Source organism: Cucurbita pepo, chromosome 15, assembly GCF_057944985.1.
Source record: "Cucurbita pepo subsp. pepo isolate OVF chromosome 15, ASM5794498v1, whole genome shotgun sequence".
NCBI classification, from domain to species: Eukaryota; Viridiplantae; Streptophyta; class Magnoliopsida; order Cucurbitales; family Cucurbitaceae; genus Cucurbita; species Cucurbita pepo.
This window is the reverse complement of record NC_141812.1, coordinates 5,611,101-5,633,033: the sequence shown is the minus strand read 5'-3', so window position 1 is coordinate 5,633,033 and position 21,933 is coordinate 5,611,101. Positions and strand designations below refer to the sequence as shown.

At 36.5% G+C, this 21,933-nt stretch overlaps 1 protein-coding gene and 3 non-coding genes across 4 annotated transcripts; 1 reads left to right on the top strand and 3 right to left on the bottom strand.

Annotated features, from left to right (window-relative positions):
• Window positions 1-3,040: 3,040 nt before the first annotated feature.
• Window positions 3,041-3,236, bottom strand: LOC111787148 (U2 spliceosomal RNA). Its single transcript, XR_002813903.2, has one exon. It is a non-coding gene; the product is annotated as a U2 spliceosomal RNA (small nuclear RNA).
• Window positions 3,237-10,667: 7,431 nt separating this feature from the next.
• Window positions 10,668-10,863, bottom strand: LOC111802766 (U2 spliceosomal RNA). The gene has a single exon (XR_002816302.2). It is a non-coding gene; the product is annotated as a U2 spliceosomal RNA (small nuclear RNA).
• A 5,012-nt stretch (window positions 10,864-15,875) lies between these two features.
• LOC111802768 (U2 spliceosomal RNA) lies at window positions 15,876-16,071 on the bottom strand. The gene has a single exon (XR_002816304.2). It is a non-coding gene; the product is annotated as a U2 spliceosomal RNA (small nuclear RNA).
• A 1,862-nt stretch (window positions 16,072-17,933) lies between these two features.
• LOC111802101 (cation/H(+) antiporter 1-like) lies at window positions 17,934-20,998 on the top strand. Its single transcript, XM_023686345.2, has 4 exons — window positions 17,934-18,173; window positions 18,242-19,231; window positions 19,535-20,466; window positions 20,527-20,998. The coding sequence occupies exons 1-4, from the start codon at window positions 18,021-18,023 to the stop codon at window positions 20,807-20,809; spliced, it is 2,358 nt and encodes a 785-aa protein (XP_023542113.2). The 5' UTR covers window positions 17,934-18,020; the 3' UTR covers window positions 20,810-20,998.
• Window positions 20,999-21,933: the final 935 nt, after the last annotated feature.

Sequence of the window (21,933 nt, the reverse complement as noted above, 5' to 3'; positions counted from 1 at the left end):
GTAGTTTATCATTCAATGAATGACCGAAAAATCTAATGTTTGTTACTTTGTACATAAGTAAAACATTCAAAATTCAAAATTGTACTTATTCCTTCCATCCATCCAGAAGGATGCCTCCAATGTTCGAGTAAGATTATTTCATTATATAGCAGAATCCTTAGCAGAATCATGGATAGGGAACTATACTATGACCTACCTAATTTTATTGTAGAAATTTTTGGGTTCAATGATTCAACCATGCAAACTAGAAATACCAGAATCATGGATAGGGAACTTGTAACACCAAAAAAGAAAAAAAAAAAGGGCTAAGTCAACTGAGGGACAAAAAGGTCATTTTGCCCCTCCAGCCCTAATAGGGGTCCAAGGAGAACCCCGTCAGATTCCCTGCAAAAGAAAGGAGTTAGAGAGAAATTAGAGAGGAGTCAGCCGGGAAATTAACGGACCACCGCCGGAATCCATCTCCAGACGAGACTCGTGCAAGGATTGAGAGGCTAGCAAGGCCGACGTTCTGTCAAAACCTAAGAACATTTCGTGAGGTAAGGTTTCTGAACGATATTGCTCAGATCTGAGTTTTCCCCTACGTGAATCGATCCTAAAATGCTGAAATCTTCACCTAGGAACAACTCACGCACGGTCTGTGAAGAAGTTTGGCCGAGACCTCAACCCAAAGGCGGAGATCCGAGAGTCGTCCGAGAACGGTGAGCGAACTTCCGACGTTCTTAAATCATCTGATAGTTAAGAAAAAATTACATAAAAAATACTAGGACGTAGCTGTAACACGATCTAGAACTTTGCCGAAGGAATCATATCGATCCGATCTACGGATTGAAAGATATGAAAATTGGAAAAAACAGACTGGGTTTCGGTTTTCAGAGGATAGAGAAGAAAGAAGAAAGAAGAAAGAGAAAGGGGAAAAAAAAAAACGGTCGGCGAGCGGCGGAGGGCGGCGACAGGCGCCAGACATGCGTCGACCATCGGCTGGAGCAACGCAGCTCCAGCGATACGTCGACACGTGTCGCCTGCAAGCCTGGCCGAACCGCAACGCGAGCCGAATCGACAGGACCGGGCCGGGCCGGCCGACCGCGACTACGCGGAAGCGAGCGCGCGTGCAGCTTGCGACTGGCGCCTTCCCGCGCGCGTGGCTACGCACTCCCAGTGCGCTGCTGGCGCGTGAGCGTGCGTGGAACGACCAATTTGGCCCGGTTGTTTTTTGTTTGCCCGATTTTTGTCTCGGTTCCAGTTCTAATACTGTTTTACATGAATAGGGACCTAATTTAAAGAAATCAGTATTTTTGGACACCTCACGGGCAAAGAAACGCTAGAAAAAGGGCACGCGTCAACCAGGTAAGTCACGGGTATTTAGGAAGAAATACTTGTAGGATTCGCTCGGATTGCATGCATTCTAGTAGTCCTGCTTCAGATTAGCTCTCTATGTAAACTATTAGTCAGATTATTTTTTGTGTTTATATTGGGTAAATTATATGAGTGTTGCTGTATGTTTTAAGCTTCCGTTGTATGTATGCATGCGTTAATTTATGTTAGAATTGTGTATGCTGGGTTTCGGGTGCTTGATGGACGAATTCGCCCCATTGAGCGCAAACTTCGTGCTTTGGGTGCTGGATGGAGGTCATCGCCCCGTTGAGCCGGTATGCCTAGTTTGCATGAATTACATACTATGATGTTAGAAGAAGATTGCATGCACCCTCTGTTAATTGCTAGGGCCCATTACTATGATAAGATTAGGAATTTCTGTTAGGAGCGATATGCCGCTCTAGTCAGACTTAATTTTTCTCTAGAAACTTAGCGGTTTACCACGGCAAGAAGGTACCCCGGAGTGTTCATAGATTGCTAGCGTGTGAACGGTATCTATAGCTTCGTGGGAGGACCAAGGGGTCCCTGATCAGTCCTTACTGCTCTTAGCCATTTCGCATGGGAAATGTGTCCCCACGTCGTACAGCCCATTAGCTGCATGGGAACGGGTTGGGTCGCGCCCCCCATAGGGGGACTAGATGGGCGTAGGGGTACTCAGCACACCCCTAGGCTAGGTACCATGTAGTCCCAGATAGCCATGTAGAGGTAGCACCTCATAGAGAGATACCGACCATATTAGTTTGGCATAAAGAACCTCTAGGCGTTTAATGAAAGAACGAAGAACCAGTGAAACCCAAGGGGCAAGCCCCAAGGGACCAAGATTAGGACCAGATGTCCTAGAACCGAAATAGGAAACCGTGGCAACCTGTTAAATTAAGATGCGAAGAGAGCTTACAAGTAGGTGACTTACTGAGTATAATCTTTATACTCGTCCTTGCTATGTTTTCCTTTTTTTTTCAGGAGCGCGAGGCGTCGGTCAAGAGTGGGCGTGATCAGCCGGGAAGTGTCACATAGGAATGGATTGTCCCGGGGCGTCAGTCCAGTCTTAGTCTTTATTTTTATATTTGCATCCATTTGAAATTTATTTTCCAAACGGTCTTTGTGTTCTGTGTTTGTCGTTCGAAAAACTTTATTAGAATTTGATGATTTTCTTTATTTCATATTTAAATCTCTTTGTGCATTTGTGTCTGTGTCGTTAGTCAGGGTCCGTAGTAAAATATTGGGCTGTGACAGAACTATACTAGGACCTACCTAATTTTATTGTAGAACCTAATTTTATTGTAGAAATTTTTGGGTTCAATGATTGAACCATGCAAACTAGAAATACCAGGGAGAGATTACTCGATCTATTTACTAGAAATACCAGGGAGAGATTACTCGATCTATTTCCGTATCACTCATGATATATATATAAACTCATGATATATATAATAACTATGGATTCTCCCCTCACTGTAAACTTGGTCTCGAAAGAAATATTCTATTTGCTTAAATTGAGTGTTACAATAAAGGTTAAATCTTAAAAGACCGCTTCCTTTTAGTAGTTGTAATAAACATACACACAACTAATGCCCTTAAGAATTTATTAAATAATCAAATGATCGAACCAACAATACTGAAAGTAACATATTAAATAAACAAAAATTAACAAACAATTAAACTGGGCTTGGAGGGGTGCGCCAGGCCCATGCAGTAGTGCAACGCAAGGGCGACGCTCGAAGGCCCAGATAGCAAGCTACCTTGGTGGGCCTTCTCCCATAAGAAATTAATTTAATATCATGTGGGCCGATGGCCCACGTATCAGATATTAAACTGATAAGAACAGATACTACACTTGATCTTAGCCAAAAGGCCGAGAAAGGTATGAATTGTTATGACATTTCGGGCGTGTTTTCTAGTAGCGTATGGGGCAGCCTTTCACGTCATTTCCGATGTGGGATAGCTAAATCTCTCCAATCAGAAGTGACTTTGCTTTGCGATGGAAATGTTACCTCTAGTAGACTAATTCTGGTCGCACATACAACCCGAAAAAAAAACCCAAAAATATTTTAACTAAACTATAATTTTAATATTTAATAAACTAGGTTTTGAATTTTTTTTTTTTTTTAATTCACGTCATTCTAATTGATTTTTTAAAATTCACCTGGTTCAGCAATAGTATGTATCGATTGTGTCTTCGACACTATAACTATAGGCGGGACCGCAACGAGATAAGAAAGGTCGAGAGGATCGACGAACCTGAGAGAAGGACAGTATTCCATTCCGTTTTTCAGCTTGATCCGGACCTATACTTGTCTGATCTTGCCAAGAATGCTCCACTCTCTCTTCAATAAGATTTTGTTAGTATTTCAAAATGTAGATGAGTACACCACAACTAAATTCGTATGAGCTCGACTAGAAGAAGAAGAAGAAGAAAAAAAAAAAAAAAAAAAAAAAAAAAAAAAAAAAAAAAAAACTTCAAAGTACGGGTTCAAATCCCATTCAATATTTTCAAAAACTATTTTTCTTCTACTATTTTTTAATGGTCCAAGCATGGTACATGATTTAAATTCCTTTTAATATTTTCAAAAACTATACGGTTATAAATATTTTGTCTACTATTTTAAATGGTACAACAATATTTTCAAATAATTGGACACTTTCCTATAAATTATGAACTATTGGTTATCTTGATGATATACCTTAGCATAAATTATGAAGGTTATAAACTCTTGGTCATTTTGAATGTGTTATTTAGAGTGTTAGTCAGGATAATCATAATAATCAATCTCTTAACCGTTATTGATATGGAATCAACCCAGGGGAAAGTATGGAACGGATTACCCTGATGATCAAGATCAAGAGTAAAGAAAACTCGTTTCTAAACTCGTGATTCGAATCACTCTACAAGAGGTTTGATTATTACCACCTGAATGAACTCTAGCATGCAAGTTCTAAACATAAAAATTTGCAAAGAAAATCTTAGCTCTCAACGAATCTAAAAAAAAAAAAGAAATTATATTCTTTTAATTCCAAAATGTGATCAAAATTGTCGCCCTCATATTGATTAGTTGAGGGCGCAGGTAGTGGAATCCTCTATCGAGCTTGATTTTGAATCTTTAATCTTCCTATTCGATATGTCAACTCTTCTATTCCTCGAATTAGTCTTTCCATAGTTCGTTGTTGTGCTTCTCTGAATTGTGCATCAGTAATGTTAGGAATGTCGTCTTGGATTTTCCATGCTACAAAAGAAAGTTAAAAGAGAAAAAAAAAAAAAAAAAAAAAATCTCACAAGCACTCCCTCACGTGTGTTCACTCGTATTTAGCACTCAACACTCGAATCAATGTATCACTTCCTTACAAACTCACCCTCACAATTGAGTACACACCAATCACACCCTAAAAAAAATTGGGATGTGAGACAAGCTATGTTGTAGAGCTAAGTGCAATTCAAGGTGAATAGACAACACACGCATAAACAATGGTATTAAAGTAGCAATACAAACAACTACAAACAAATAATTAAAGAAAGAAAATGAATAAGGACCACAAATAATAATCTAGAAAAAAAAAACATTTAAAGTCAATAATTTTTTTTTTCTCTGAAATGATTGGCAAAATCTAATCCATTTACCAACAACAAAATTGATTTAAAAGATAAGACTTAGATCAAACCTTCTATAAAATATGTCAACATGAATTGAAGGGAAATAATGGTTTTTTCTTCCTATATATTTTTTAGATAGAATGTGAACATACACACCACTTAAAATATAATTCCCAATAAAATTATTAGATGTTTATTTTTTTTATTAATTAGAGTATATATGGAAACAAATTATAATACTAAATTTTTAATTAGAGTTAAATTATATATTTAGTTTTTAAATTATCAATTTTATTTAGGTTTACTAGTTCAATATTTTTTAAATTAATAAATTTTATTAGATATAAAAATTAAATTTTGTGTTTATTAAAATATTCAACTTTAAATTCATCGACATTACAGACGTTACAAATTGAATATATCTTCACATATATTCTGTTTACTGAGGTTTAGTGGTTCAGCCTAAACGTAGAAATTCTCTACACAGCTGGCTTGCTAGAGTTTAATATTATTTTTTATTGTTTAGATAGGGAATGTGAAGAACGAGCTACACATTCAAATCTCCCGTCCAACCATTTTCAATATTTTCAAATAACTCTACACATTTGAATGAATTATGATCTCTTGACCATCTTGAATGCGGTTGGACTCAATCCGACCACGACATTATTTCATAGCATAGAAGGTGTTATTCAGAATGCAATAATAGTAGCGATCTTAAACTTTCATTGCAGCACTAATAATCATCTAGAGATTACAAATGGTTAAAAATTATTTTATAGAGCGTCGTATACATATCATTCATTGTATTCTATCCACAATTGTTTTGTTTGGGGTAGGGTTTGATCATTAAAAATAATTTTATGTTTAATAAATATGGTATTATTGTGTATTTTGATAAAAATGGAATAGATGTCAATACTCCATTTGCAGACAATTGTGATTGGTCATAGATATTATCTTTTTTTATGCATGCTATGGTAGAGTGATTTATTTCATTTTAATAATAATATTAAATTATGACTTCTTATGAATAAATAATTATAAGCTTAAAAACACGTCAAATAATTAATCACTTCTTTGAATTTGGAAGTTTTTTTTGAAAGTCTTCCCAAATAAGTAAGATCTTGAACTCTTGTAATAATAATAACATAGGCATTATTAATAATAATTTTATGTATTCTTAAATACATTTTAATTTTTTTTTTTTTTTTAATTTTTTTTTTTTTTTTTTTTTGTGTTTTTGGCCAAAGAATACAACCCATTATAATTACAAGAAAGATTGAATTGGATATTGAAACATTAATCTGAGATGGAGATTCATTATATTTAGGATTATGTTTAGGTTCTTGAAAATAGATTCTTTCCAATTATCAATTTAATATTGTTGTGCTTTTATCTCAAATCCATGTGTTTTTATATTTTTATCTCAGTTTAATAAGATGACTTCTAAATAAATATTTAAATTCATAATAAATTCTAAGTAGAAATGGCAGAATTTTATAGAAATTTTTAATTTTTGTTTTAGATTTTAAAAACTATGTTTGCTTTTTCACAATTTTGTTACTGTGAGGTAACATTTTCATTATTTTTTAATTTTCAAAAACTAAAACACATTTTTAAATATTATTTAAAAAAAACATTATAAAAATAGGTAACAAGATAAATAAACTCATAAATTAGGGGAGTGTCTCAGCTTAATTTTTTTAAAATTTTAAAATTAAATTATTATTAAACAATAAAAAAAATATTTTTGTACATATTCATGAGTAATGATAGATGAGAAAGTTATTTTAGATAATTGAATAATGATGGAAAATAATAATGTACAATATCAAGATCTCACCGTTAAAATTATATTTTGTACAACAAAATAATAAATAAATAATCCATAACAATAGTTTTTTCAAAATTAAAAAGAAGAAGAAAAAAAAAAAAAAAAACCTATGCAGCCAAACCACACCTTCCCACCTCTTCCTTCACCTTCTCCATTTCATTGAGTTCCTCACGGTCACACCAACCTCTTATACCACGAGCTCAATTAGGATGCAATGAAATGCTTGAAATCCACTATGCTGTTTATGCATTAATATTCACATGAAAATATTTATGTCCTTCCCAAAAGTTGTGTTCATTTTTCCGACATTTTACGAGGATGTTTGTATTCTAGGCGAGGACTTAAAGGGTGTTCATCATGATTTTTTCATTTCATAAGCACAAATGAATTAATGGCAAATCAAGAGTGAGAAAGAGGTCATTAAAAGAACCAAACAAATGATTTTGCACCATGTGTCATTCTTGGATTCTCATGGACTAGATTCTGACTTAGTTAAGTGATTTATCATTCAATGAAGGACTGAAAAACCTAATGTTTGTTACTTTGTACATAAGTAAAACATTCAAAATTCAAAATTGTACTTATTCCTTCCATCCATCCAGAAGGATGCCTCCAATGTTCGAGTAAGATTATTTCATTAAATAGCAGAATCCTTAGCAGAATCATGGATAGGGAACTCTACTATGACCTACCTAATTTTATTGTAGAAATTATTGGGTTCAATGATTGAACCATGCAAACTAGAAATACCAGAATCATGGATAGGGAGCTTGTAACACCAAAAAGAAAAAAAAAAAAAGAAAAAAAAAAGGGCTAAGTCAACTGAGGGGCAAAAAGGTCATTTTGCCCCTTCAGCCCTAATAGGGGTCCAAGGAGAACCCCGTCAGATTCCCTGCAAAAGAAAGGAGTTAGAGAGAAATCAGAGAGGAGTCAGCCGGAAAATTAACGGACCACCGCCGGAATCCATCTCCAGACGAGACTCGTGCAAGGATTGAGAGGCTAGCAACGCCGACGCTCCGTCAAAACCTAAGAACATTTCATGAGGTAAGGTTTCTGAACGACATTGCTCAGATCTGAGTTTTCCCCTACGTGAATCAATCCTAAAATGATGAAATCTTCACCTAGGAACAACTCACGCACGGTCTGTGAAGAAGTTTGGCCGAGACCTCAACCCAAAGGCGGAGATCCGAGAGTCGTCCAAGAACGGTGAGCGAACTTCCGACGTTCTTAAATCATCTGATAGTTAAGAAAAAATTACAGAAAAAATACTAGGACGTAGCTGTAACACGATCTAGAACTTTGCCGAAGGAATCATATCGATTCGATCTACGGATCGAAAGATATAAAAATTGGAAAAAACAGACTGAGTTTCGGTTTTCAGAGGATAGAGAAGAAAGAAGAAAGAAGAAAGAGAAAGGGAAAAAAAAAAAAAAACGGCCGGTGAGCGGCGGAGGGCGGCGACAGGCGTCGACCATCGGCTGGAGCAACGCAGCTCCAGCGATACGTCGACACGTGTCGCCTGCAAGTCGGGCCGAACCGCAACGCGAGCCGAATCGACCGGACCGGGCCGGGCCGGCCGACCGCGACTACGCGGAAGCAAGCGCGTGGCAGGCGCGCGTGCAGCCTGCGACTGGCGCCTTTCCACGCGCGTGGCTACGCACTTCCAGCGCGCTGCTGGCGCGTGAGCGCGCGTGGAACGACCAATTTGGCCCGGTTGTTTTCTGTTTGCCCGATTTTTGTCCCGGTTCCAGTTCTAATACTGTTTTTACGTGAATAGGGACCTAATTTAAAGAAATCATTATTTTTGGACACCTCACGGGCAAAGAAACGCTAGCAAAAGGGCATGCGTCAACCAGGTAAGTCACGGGTATTTAGGAAGAAATACTTGTAGGATTCGCTCGGATTGCATGCATGGTAGTCCTGCTTCAGATTAGCTCTCCATGTAAACTATTAGTCAGATTAATTATTGTGTTTATATTGGGTAAATTATATGAGTGTTGCTGTATGTTTTAAGCTTCCACTGTATGTATGCATGCGTTAATTTATGTTAGAATTGTGTATGCTGGGTTTCGGGTGCTTGATGGACGAATTCGCCCCATTGAGCGCGAACTTCGTGCTCTGGGTGCTGGATGGAGGTCATCGCCCCGTTGAGCCGGTATGCCTAGTTTGCATGAATTACATACTATGATGTTAGAAGAAGATTGCATGCACCCTCTGTTAATTGCTAGGGCCCATTACAATGATAAGATTAGGAATTTCTGTTAGGAGCGATATGCCGCTCTAGTCAGACTTAATTTTTCTCTAGAAACTTAGCGGTTTACCACGGCAAGAAGGTACCCCGGAGTGTTCATAGATTGCTAGCGTGTGAACGGTATCTATAGCTTCGTGGGAGGACCAAGGGGTCCCTGATCAGTCCTTACTGCTCTTAGCCATTTCGCATGGGAAATGTGTCCCCACGTCGTACAGCCCATTAGCTGCATGGGAACGGGTTGGGTCGCGCCCCCCATAGGGGGACTAGATGGGCGTAGGGGTACTCAGCACACCCCTAGGCTAGGTACCATGTAGTCCCAGATAGCCATGTAGAGGTAGCACCTCATAGAGAGATACCGACCATATTAGTTTGGCATAAAGAACCTCTAGGCATTTAATGAAAGAACGAAGAACTAGTGAAACCCAAGGGGCAAGCCCCAAGGGACCAAGATTAGGACCAGATGTCCTAGAACCGAAATAGGAAACCGTGGCAACCTGTTAAATTAAGATGCGAAGAGAGCCTACAAGTAGGTGACTTACTGAGTATAATCTTTATACTCATCCTTGCTATGTTTTCCTTTTTTTTCAGGAGCGCGAGGCGTCGGTCAAGAGTGGGCGTGATCAGCCGGGAAGTGTCACATAGGAATGGATTGTCCCGGGGCGTCAGTCCAGTCTTAGTCTTTATTTTTATATTTGCATCCATTTGAAATTTATTTTCCAAACGGTCTTGTGTTCTGTGTTTGTCGTTCGAAAAACTTTATTAGAATTTGATAATTTTCTTTATTTCATATTTAAATCTCTTTGTGCATTTGTGTCGTGTCGTTAGTCAGGGTCCCTAGTAAAATATTGGGCTGTGACAGAACTATACTAGGACCTACCTTAATTTTATTGTAGAAATTTTTGGGTTCAATGATTGAACCATTCAAACTAGAAATACCAGGGAGAGATTGCTCGATCTATTTCCGTATCACTCATGATATATATAATAACTTGGACGCCCCAACTATGGATTTGTTGCAAACTGATCTCCCCTCACTGTACACTTGGTCTCGAAAGAAATATATCAGGGAGAGATTACTCGATCTATTTCCGTATCACTCATGATATATATATAATAACTTTGACGCCCCAACTATGGACAACTATGGATTTGTTGCAAACTGATCTCCCCTCACTGTAAACTTGGTCTCGAAAGAAATATACTAGGGAGAGATTACTCGATCTATTTCCGGATCACTCATGATATATATAATAACTTGGATCATGATATATATAATAACTTGGATCACTAATGATATATATAATAACTTGGTCCTATTTCAGGATCACTCATGATATATATAATAATCACAACTTGGACCTATTTCCGGTGATATAATAACTTGGACGTCCCAACAATCTCCCCTCACTGTAAACTTGGTCTCCAAAGAAATATTCTATTTGCTTAAATTGAGTGTTACAATAAAGGTTAAATCTTAAAAGACCGCTTCCTTTTAGTAGTTGTAATAAACACACACAACTAATGCCCTTAAGAATTTATTAAATAATCAAATGATCGAACCAACAATTCTGAAAGTAATATATTAAATAAACAAAAATTAACGAACAATTAAACTGGGCTTGGAGGGGTGCGCCAGGCCCATGCAGTAGTGCAACGCAAGGGCGACGCTCGAAGGCCCAGATAGCAAGCTACCTTGGTGGGCCTTTTCCCATAAGAAATTAATTTAATATCATGTGGGCCGATGGCCCACGTATCAGATATTAAACTGATAAGAACAGATACTACACTTGATCTTAGCCAAAAGGCCGAGAAAGGTATGAATCGTTATGACATTTCGGGCGTCTTTTATAGTAGCGTATGGGGCAGCCTTTCACGTCATTTCCGATGTGGGATAGCTAAATCTCTCCAATCAGAAGTGACTTTGCTTTGCGATGGAAATGTTACCTCTAGTAGACTAATTCTGGTCGCACATACAACCCGGAAAAAAAACCCAAAAATATTTTAACTAAACTATAATTTTAATATTTAATAAACTAGGTTTTGAATTTTTTTTTTTTTTAATTCACGTCATTCTAATTGATTTTTTAAAATTCACCTGGTTCAGCAATAGTATGTATCGATTGTGTCTTCGACACTATAATTATAGGCGGGACCGCAACGAGATAAGAAAGGTCGAGAGGATCGACGAACCTGAGAGAAGGACAGTATTCCATTCCGTTTTTCAGCTTGATCCGGACCTATACTTGTCTGATCTTGCCAAGAATGCTCCACTCTCTCTTCAATAAGATTTTGTTAGTATTTCAAAATGTAGATGAGTACACCACAACTAAATTCGTATGAGTTCGACTTGAAAAAAAATTCAGGTTCAAATCCCATTCAATATTTTCAAAAACTATTTTCTTGTACTATTTTTTAATTGTCCAACCATAGTACATGGTTTAAATTCCTTTCAATATTTTCAAAAACTAATTTTTAATAGTTTCAAAAACTATATGGTCATAAATATTTTGTGTACCATTTTTAAATGGTACAACAATATTTTCAAATAATTGTACAGTTTCCCATAAATTATGAACTAGTTTCCCATACTATTGGTTATTTTGATGGTATACCTTTGAGTTATGAACTCTTGGTCATCTTGAATGTGTTATTTAGAGTGTTAGTTAGGATATTTAAGGTATTATACAAGATGCACAACAAACTTTTTTTGCAACATTAATAATAATAATCAATCTCTTAACGGTTATTGATATGAAATCAATCAGGGAAAAGTATGGAACGGATTACCCTGATGATCAAGATTAAGAGTAAAGAAAACTCATTTCTAAACTCGTGATTCGAATCACTCTACAAGAGGTTTGATCAATACCACCTGAATGAACTCTAGCATGCAAGTTCTAAACACAAAAATTTGCAAAGAAAATCTTAGCTCTCAACGAATCTAAAAAAAATAGAATTATATTCTTTTAATTCCAAAATGTGATCAAAATTGTCGCCCTCATATTGATTAGTTGAGGGCGCAGGTAGTGGAATCCTCTATCGAGCTTGATTTTGAATCTTCAATCTTCCTATTCGATATGTCAACTCTTCTATTCCTCGAATTAGTCTCTCCATGGTTCGTTGTCGTGCTTTTGTGAATTGTGCATCAGTAATGTTAGGAATGTCGTCTGGATTTTCCATGCTACAAAAGAAAGTTAAAAGAAAAAAAAAAAGATCTCACAAGCACGTGTGTTCACTCGTAAATGTAGTTCACTCGTGTTTAGCACTCAACACTTGAATCAATATATCACTTCTTTACAAACTCACCCTCACAATTGAGTACACACAAATCACACTCTAAAAAAAATTGGGATGTGAGACAAGCTATGTTGTTAAGTGCAATTCAAGGTAAATAGACAGCACACTCAATACATAAACAATGGTATTAAAGTAACAATACAAACAAGAACAAACAAAGAATTAAAGAAAGAAAATGAATAAGGACCACAAATAATAATCTAGAAGAAAAAAAATATTTAAAGTCAATATATATATATATATAATATATATATATATATATATATATATATTCTGATTGGCAAAATCTAATCCATTTACCAACAAAAAAAAAAAAATTGATTTAGAAGATAAAAAGAACATAGGGTTGATAAGACCTAGATCTAACCCTCTATAAAATATGTCAACATCAAACGGAATAATATTCTTTTTGCTATATATTTTTAGATAGAATGTGAATATACACACAACTGAATATATATATATGAGAATCAAATGAGATAAAAGTAAACATACCATCATTTTTTATTTTTTATCAGTTTTGTTAGAGTTGGGTGACTCCCAATAAAATTATTAGATATTTATTTTTTTTATTAATTAAAGTATATATGGAAGCAAATTATAATACTAAATTTTTAATTAGAGTTAAATTATATATTTAGTTTTTAAATTATCAATTTTATTTAGGTTCACCAGTTCAATATTTTTTAAATTAATAAATTTTATTAAATATAAAAATTAAATTTTGTGTTTATTAAATTATTAAACTTTAAATTGATCTGACATTACGATCCAAATTAAATATACCTTCACATATATTCTCTTTACCTAAGTCCGGCTTGAACATAGAAATTCTCTACATAGTTGGCTTGGCACAACATGAGCATAGAAGCTAGAGTTTAATATTATTGTTGATTGTTTAGATGGGGAATGAGAATAACAACCATGTTCAAATCTCACATTCAACCATTTTCAATATTTTCAAATATCTACACATTTGAATGAATTATGATCTCTTGACCCTCTTGAATGCGGTTGGATTCAATCCGACCACGACATTATTTCATAGCATAGAAGGTGTTATTCAGAATGCAATAGTAGCGATCTCAAACTTTTATTGCAACACTAATAATCATATGGAGATTACAGATAGTTAATAATTATTTTATAGAGCTTGATATAAACATCATCCATGGTATTCTATCCACAATTGTCTAATGTTTGGTATTTGGTAGGGTTTGATCATTAAAAATAATTTTATGTTTAATACATATGTATTATTTTGTATTTTGATAAAAATGGAATTATCTCAATACTCATTTGTTGTAGACCATTGTGATCGAACCATAGACCATTGTGATCGAACCATAAGATATTAGGTTTTTTTATGCATGCTATAGAGTCATTTTATTTCATTTTAATAATAATATTAAATTATGACTTCTTATTCTAGAACTATAAGCTTAAAAACAAATAATTAATCATTTTTTTTTGGATTTAGAGGTTTTTTTTGAAAGTCTTTATATTTGAGACCAAATAAGTAAGTTGTTGAACATTATTAATAAAAAATTTATGTATTCTTCAGTACATTATGATTTTTTTTTTTTTTTGGGCAAAGAATACAACCCATTTGTAATTACAAAAGATTGAATTGGATATTGAAAATTCATTATATTTAGAATTATGTTTAGGTTCTTAATAGATTCTTTTCAATTATCAATTTAATATTGTTGTGCTTCTCTCTGTTTTATATTTTTATCTCAGTTTAATGAGATCACTTCTAAATAAATATTTAAATTCTAAAACATAATTTTTTTTTTTTTTTTTTTTTTTTTTGAAAACATCGATAGAAAGTAGAAATGGGACAATTTTATAGAAACTTCTCATTTTTGTTTTAGATTTTAAAAACTACCTCTGCTTTCTACAGTTTTGTTATTGTGAGGTAACATTTGCATTATTTTTTAATTTTCAAAAACTAAAACATTTGCATTATTTTTTAATTTTCAAAAACTAAAACATATTTTTAAATATTATTTTTTTAAAAAAAAAACATTATAAAAATAGATAACAATATAAATAAACTCATAAATTAGAGGCGTGTCTAAGCTTAATTTTTTAAAATTAAAAATTAAATTATTATTAAACAATAAAATAATATATTTTTGTATATATTCATGAGTAATCATAGATGAGGGAGTTATTTTAGATAATTGAATAATGAAGAAAAATAATTATGTACAGTATGAAGATCTCACCATTAAAATGATATTTTGTACATAATAAATAAATAATCCATAACAATAGTTTTTTCAAAATTAGAAGAAAAAAAAAAAAAAAAAAACCTATGCAGCCAAACCACACCTTCCCACCTCTTCCTTTTCCTTCTCCATTTCATTGAGTTCCTCGCGGTCGCACCAACCTCTCATACCGCGAGCTCAATCAGGATGCAATGAAATGCTTGAAATCCATTATGCTGTTTATGCATTAATATTCAGACATGAAAATATTTATGTCCCCCTCAAAAGTTGTGTTCGTTTTTCTAACATTTTATAAGGATGTTTGTATTCTAGGCAAGGACTTAAGGGTGTTTATCGTGATTTTTTCATTTCATAAGCACAAATGAACTAATGGCAAATCGAAAGTGAGAAAGAGGTCATTAAAACAACCAATCAAATGATTTTGCACCATGTGTCATTCTTCATTGGGATTCTCGTGGACTAGATTCTGACCTAGTTCAGTAGTTTATCATTCAATGAATGACAGAAAAATCTAATGTTTGTTACTTTGTACATAAGTAAAACATTCAAAATTCAAAATTGTACTTATTCCTTCCATCCATGGATGGATGCCTCCAATGTTTCATTAAAGAGCAGATCATGGACAGGGAACTATACCAGGGACCTACCTAATTTTATTGTAGAAATTTTTGGGCTCAATGATTAAATCATGCAAACTAGAAATACCTTTTCTTCGATAAAGGAAGAGATTACTTGATCTATTTTCGTATCACTCATGATATATATAATAACTTGGGCATCCGTTTCAAATGCATGTCCCATTTTTGCATATCCCATTTTGTAGGGTTATGAAAATTCATGTATCCCATACACAGGGTTACGAAAATTCACATATCCCATACACAGTAGGGTTATGAAAATTCACATATCCCATACACAGTAGGGTTATGAAAATTCACGTATCGTATCCCATACACAGTAGGGTTATGAAAATTCAAATTCACGTATCGTATCCCATACACAGTAGGGTTATGAAAAATTCACGAGAAGGACCTGCCACAATGGACTTTAATTTTAGTTAAAATTAAACAAAATTAAAGGAAGAAATATAAGTTTGGTAGTATTTATTCTATTTGCTTAAAATGGAGTGATCCAACTACAATAAAGGTAAAATACCGCTTCCTTTTAGTAGTTATAATAAACATATAGACAACTAATGCCCTTAAGAATTTATTAAATAACCAAATGATCGAACCAACAATTCTGAAAGTAAATTATTAAATAAACAAAAATTAACTAACAATTAAACTGGGCTTGGAGGGATGCGCCAGGCCCATGCAGTAGTGCAACGCAAGGGCGACGCTCGAAGGCCCAGATAGCAAGCTACCTTGGTGGGCCTTCCCCCATAAGAAATTAATTTAATATCATGTGGGCCGATGGTCCACGTATCAGATATTAAACTGATAAGAACAGATACTACACTTGATCTTAGCCAAAAGGCCGAGAAAGGTATGAGTTTGCAAAAGAGTCCATGGGCTTTTTATATTGACATTTGGTGCAGTCCTTATGCAGCATTTCCGATGTGGGACAATCATTTGGTTAATATGTGAACAAGCTTTGATTTTAAATATTATAAATGCACAATATTTTACCATTTTTGTTAACCTTAGAATTGTGTATCAAATTGGAAAATTAAAAACATATTAAAATAAAATTTTGTTTTAAAAGTTTATCATAAATTTTAATCCATAATTTCATAAAGTTTTTATGTTCTCTTTATCAAGTAGCTAAAACAAATGGTAATTCAATCGTATCATCAGTCTACTAGGAAGTGGATGAAGAATTGACTTACAACAACGTTCCATTACTTTTTACATCTTTTTGCGTTGGTAGCTAGTGATATATCACAATTTCATTCATTTGTGAGATCCCACATTGGTTGGAGAGGGGAACGAAGCATTACTTAAAAGGTGTGGAAACCTCTCCCTAGCAGAGTGTTTTATAACCTTGAGAGGAAGCCCGAAAGGAAAAGTCCAAAAATGTCAATATTTCTTAGCGGTGGGTTGAGCCGTTAGAAATAGTATAAGAGTCAGACATTGAACGGTGTGTCAGCAAGAGCGCTAGGTTCCCAATGGAAGCGGATTGTGTAATCCCATATTGGTTGTTTTGTTGGTGGGGTGGACTCTAAACGGTGCGGAAACCTCTCCCTAGCAGACGCGTTTTATAACCTTGAGAAGAAGCCCGAAAGGAAAAGTCCAAAAAGGACAATATTTCTTAGCGGTGGTTTGAGCTGTTAGAAATAGTATAAGAGTCGGACATTGAATGGTGTGTTAGTAAGGACGTTAGGTTCCCAATGGAAGCGGATTGTGAAATCCCACATTGGTTGTTTTGTTGGTGGGGCGGACTATGAGATCCCATAATAGTTCTGTGTCCCTCAATAGAAGCGGATTATGAGATCCCACATTGGTTGTTTCATTAGTGGGGGCAGATTGTGATATCCCACATTGGTTGAACAGAGAAAACCCAAAGAGAACAATATCGGCTAATGGTAGGCTTGAACCGTTACATCATTATTTTGGATTTACAATGCATTAGAATGTTCCTGAGTTCTAAAGAGGACGGGCAGATTGTGATATCCCACATTGGTTGGACTGAAGAAGCCCAAAGAAAACTATATCGGCTAATGATAGGCTTGGACCGTTACATCATTATTTTGGATCTACAATGCATTAGAATGTTCCTGAGTTCTAAAGAGGACAGGCAGATTGTGATATCCCAGTTGGACAGATGAAACCCAAAGAGAACAATATCGGCTAACGGTAGGCTTGGACCGTTACATCATTATGTTGGATCTACGATGCATTAGAATGTTCCTGAGTTCTAAAAAGGACGGGCAGATTGTGATATCGCACATTGGTTGGACAGAGGAAGCCCAAAGAGAACAATATCGATAGGCTTAGACCGTTACATCATTATTTTGGATCTACGATGCATTAGAATGTTCCTGAGTTCTAAATAGGACAATATTTACTAACAGCGAGCGTTACATCATTATTTTGAATCTAGGATGCATTAGAATGTCCTTGAATTCTAAAGAGGACAATATCACGAGCTTTACATCATTATTTGTAATGATCTATGTAGTATTAGAATGTATGAGACAAACTAGATTGAGTTAATTACCTTTGCTTTCATCAGCTTAGGTCAATTGTGGTTGGAAAAGACAGGACAGCCAAAGAGAAGAGGTCAATAAGGCAGAGAAAATAGCGGATCCTTCAATTCTTTCTCCACAATTATTTTTCTCCATCTCCATTGCACAAAATTATTTGAGACCCAATTTCCTTAGCCATTTTAACAATCATTCTCTTCTCCAATTTTATTCCTTCTTTTTCCAATCCCTTTCCTAAAACCCATTACTATTACCGATTAAATCTCTCTACAATCAATCAAACCAAAAGCAAAATGGATGCAACTCATAGAATGGTTTGCCAAGAGGACTTGTTCAACCCATTGTCCTCGATGGGCGTTCAAGTCTCCTTCATTCTCGTCCTTTCTCACTTCTTCCATCTCGTCCTCAAGGCCTTCGGCCAACCAGGCCCGATCGCTCAAATTCTGGTATTATTGTTATTAAGAGACAACTACATTGTAACATGTTTTTTTTTTAATAGAAGTTTACGTTGCAGGCAGGCATGGTGTTAGGTCCGACCGGAATCTCCAACATCAGAGCAATCCGAGACGTTTTTTTCCAAGCTTCAGCTGCCGACTACTACGAAATCTTCGGATTTCTAAGTCGAATTGTCTTCATGTTCCTTATCGGTTTAGAGACCGATTTCCCTTACATCGTCCGCAACCTTCGCGTTGCAGGCATCGTCGCATGCGGAGGCGCCGCCGTCGGCAGCGTCTTCGGTATTGCCGTCTCCTTCTTCCTCTACCAACAATTCGAAGAAAAAGGCAGCAAATTCGGCTTCTTCTTTATTATCATGTTGATTTTAGCCTACACTGCGTCTCCAATCGTCATTCGCCTCGCCGCTGAGTTGAAGTTCGCGACATCCGACGTCGGGAAACTAGCCATCTCGTCGGCCCTCATCAACGAAATGGCATGTTTGGCCCTTTTCAATGCAATCGTAGCCTTGAGATCATTCCGAGGGTTTGGGAGAGGAATATTTTGCACTCTCTTCATTACAGGCGTCGTGGTTCTAAACAAATACTTAGCGAGTTGGTTCAACAAACGTAACCGTAACCAAAAGTACCTTAAAAACATGGAGGTTTTTTTCTTGTTGTCCCTTGTCATTGCGGCTTCAGTGATCATTGAGCTAGAGACCTTTAACAGCATTGTGTGTAGCTTTGTTTTGGGTGTCATGTTCCCAAAAGAGGGCAAAACGGCGAGGACTTTATTGCACAAATTGACTTATTCTGTGCATAATTTTGTTTTGCCAATCTATTTTGGGTACGTGGGGTTCCAATTTGATGGGAATAATCTTTGGAAATTGAGCAATGTCATCATTGTGGCCATTATGGTTTTGTTGAGTATTGGGAGCAAAATGAGTGGCACTTTGGCGGCTTGCAATTACTTGAATATCCCATTGAATGAAGGGGTTTTTCTAGGGTTTGTTCTTAACTTGAAGGGCCATGCTGATCTCTTGCTCATTGGTGGTGCCTCTAAATCACTCATGGTAAGTAACATATGTATTCACTTTTTTTGTTTGACGTTTTTTTGTTTGTAGTATGTTCGTCGATTAATTTGACACGAACAAGTGATTGAAGAAAGTGGAACAGCTAAACAAAATAAAGTGGTACGTGTCGTTGTTTTGTTTGAATGTTCACTGTCTTTTGTCGTTCGTTGTATCGTATTAGATTAGTCGATGATTATGCATGATCATTATTATTATTTAGTTTGTTTGAAGCTTAGAGTATGTGTAAATGTAACTCGTTAAACTAACGATGGTCATGGTAGAGTTGTGTACTTTTGGTTGCAGTCATGGAGTAATCCTCGAGCGTACAACCTCCTCCTAATCAGCATCGTAATCAACACAATAATCTCGGGCCCTATTGTGGCGTTGCTAATGCGGCGTGAGTACAAGTTGTTCTCACACACCCACACGTCGTTGGAGCACACGGACCCGAACCATGAGCTTCGAGCATTAGCATGTGCCTATGGGCCTCGACACCTCTCAGGGTTGTTTCCACTTCTTTCCGCCTTAAGCGGAGGCCATACCTCCCACCTCTCTCCCTTTCTCCTTCACCTGATTGAGCTCCTCCACAAGCGTCGCACCAACCTCTCGTACCATGAGCTCGAACAAGACGAATTGAGCGACGATGAGGGGTACGGTGGGAATGACGTGCTTGAAATCCATTGTGCCATTGATGCATTCATATCGGACACAAAAATATTTATGCCACTCTCGAAAGCTGTTTCGAGTTTTCCGACATTGTACGAGGATGTTTGTAATGCTGCGGAGGATCTTAGGGTGTCGATTGTTATTCTTCCATTTCATAAGCACCAACGGATTGATGGGAAAATGGAGAGCGGGAAGGAGGGCATCAGAACCACCAATCAAAAGATTTTGCGCCACGCGCCTTGCTCGGTTGGGATCCTCGTGGATCGGATTCAAACGGGATTCTTGGCGTTCTCGCATTTGTTGATCTCGGATCATGTGCAACACGTGGCCACATTGTTTTTTGGTGGGTCAGATGATAGGGAGGCTTTGGCATGGAGTAGGAGGATGATTAGTCATTCAAGGATTAATTTGACCGTTGTAAGATTTGTTCCACTAGTGACCATTAACGACGTGGAGGCATCAGCCGAGTCATCATCATCAAGTGATGAAGGGGTCTTGATGGCTTTGCCCAGTCTAAGGTCCAGTTCAAGTGAGACAGACAATGCCTTCCTAGCTGATTTCTACGACAGGTTCGACTTCTTAAACGTAAACTTCGTAATTTAACTTGAACTAAACTAACTTGATGGCAGGCATGTGTCGACCGGACAAGCTGGATACGTTGAGAAGCAAGTGAAGAATGGGACGGAGACGGTAAAAGAGCTTAGAGACATAGGAGACATGTACTCTCTATTCATAGTTGGGAAAGGAGGAAGAGGTCACTCGACGTTGACGACGGGAATGAGTGATTGGGAGGAATGCCCTGAGCTCGGCACCGTCGGTGACCTCTTGGCTTCTTCCGACTTCAATATCAATGGTTCGGTTTTGGTTGTTCAACAACATAGACACCAAAAGAAGGACCTCATTGATGACTAGCATCTCTACTTCTTTGCATTCCTTCATTCTTGTAATAAATTCATTAATTGTCTTTCAAAATTTGGAGTTTTTTATTTTTTTACCTAAAATAATAGTTGAAAATAAATAATAGATTGTATAAAATTGTAAGCTTATTTAATTGAGGAACTTATCTCAATTTTGTATTTGCTTTTGTTGAATATGACCAATTAAGCAACAATTTTATTTATGTTAAAATTGTATTTATTAAGGAACTTATCTCAATTTTATTTGTGTTGGGACCTTGTGTTCTAGCGGTTCTGAAATGCTGCTTCTCGGGAGTGGTTTTTTTGCACGCATGCGAAAAAAATATGTTTTGGCATTGTGGTGGGGAATGCCCCAATTCGTTGGTTGGGAACCGAATTTGCGACACCGGTGCATTTTCGTTTGCGTTCTAGGGCGGTTCCGAAATGCTCGTTCTTTTGCATGCATGCGAAAAAAATATTTCTTAGCATTGTGGTGGGGAATGCCCCAATTCGATGGTTGGGAACCGAATTTGCTACACTAGCGCGTTTTCGCTTGCGTTCTAGGCGATTCCGAAATGCTGCTCATCGGGAGCGGTTTTTTCGCACGCATGCGAAAAAAATATTCTTGGCATTGTGGTGGGGAATGCCTCAATTTGATGGTTGGACACCGATTTCACAACAATGGCGCGTTTTCGCTTGCGTTCTAGGGCGATTTTGAAAAGATACTCCATGCGAGTGTTTTTTTTGCATGCATGCAAAAAAAAATATTTCTCGGCATTGTGGTGGGGAATGCCCCAATTCGATGGTTGGGTATCGATTTTGCGACTCGAGCGCGTTTTCGCCTTCGTTCTAGGGCAGTTAAAAGCTGCTCTACGGGAGCGTTTTTTTTTTGCATGCATGCAAAAAAAATATTTCTCGGCATTTTGGTGAGGAATGCCCCAATTCGATGGTTGGGTATCGAATTCGCGACACCGGCGCGGTGTTGCTTGTGTTCTAGGACGGTTTCAAAAAGCTGCTCTACAGGAGTGTTTTTTCTTTTTGCATGCATGCAAAAAAAAATATTTCTCGACATTGTGGTGGGGAATGCCCCAATTCGATGGTTAGGTCTCGATTTCACGACTCCGGCGTGTTTTCACTTTC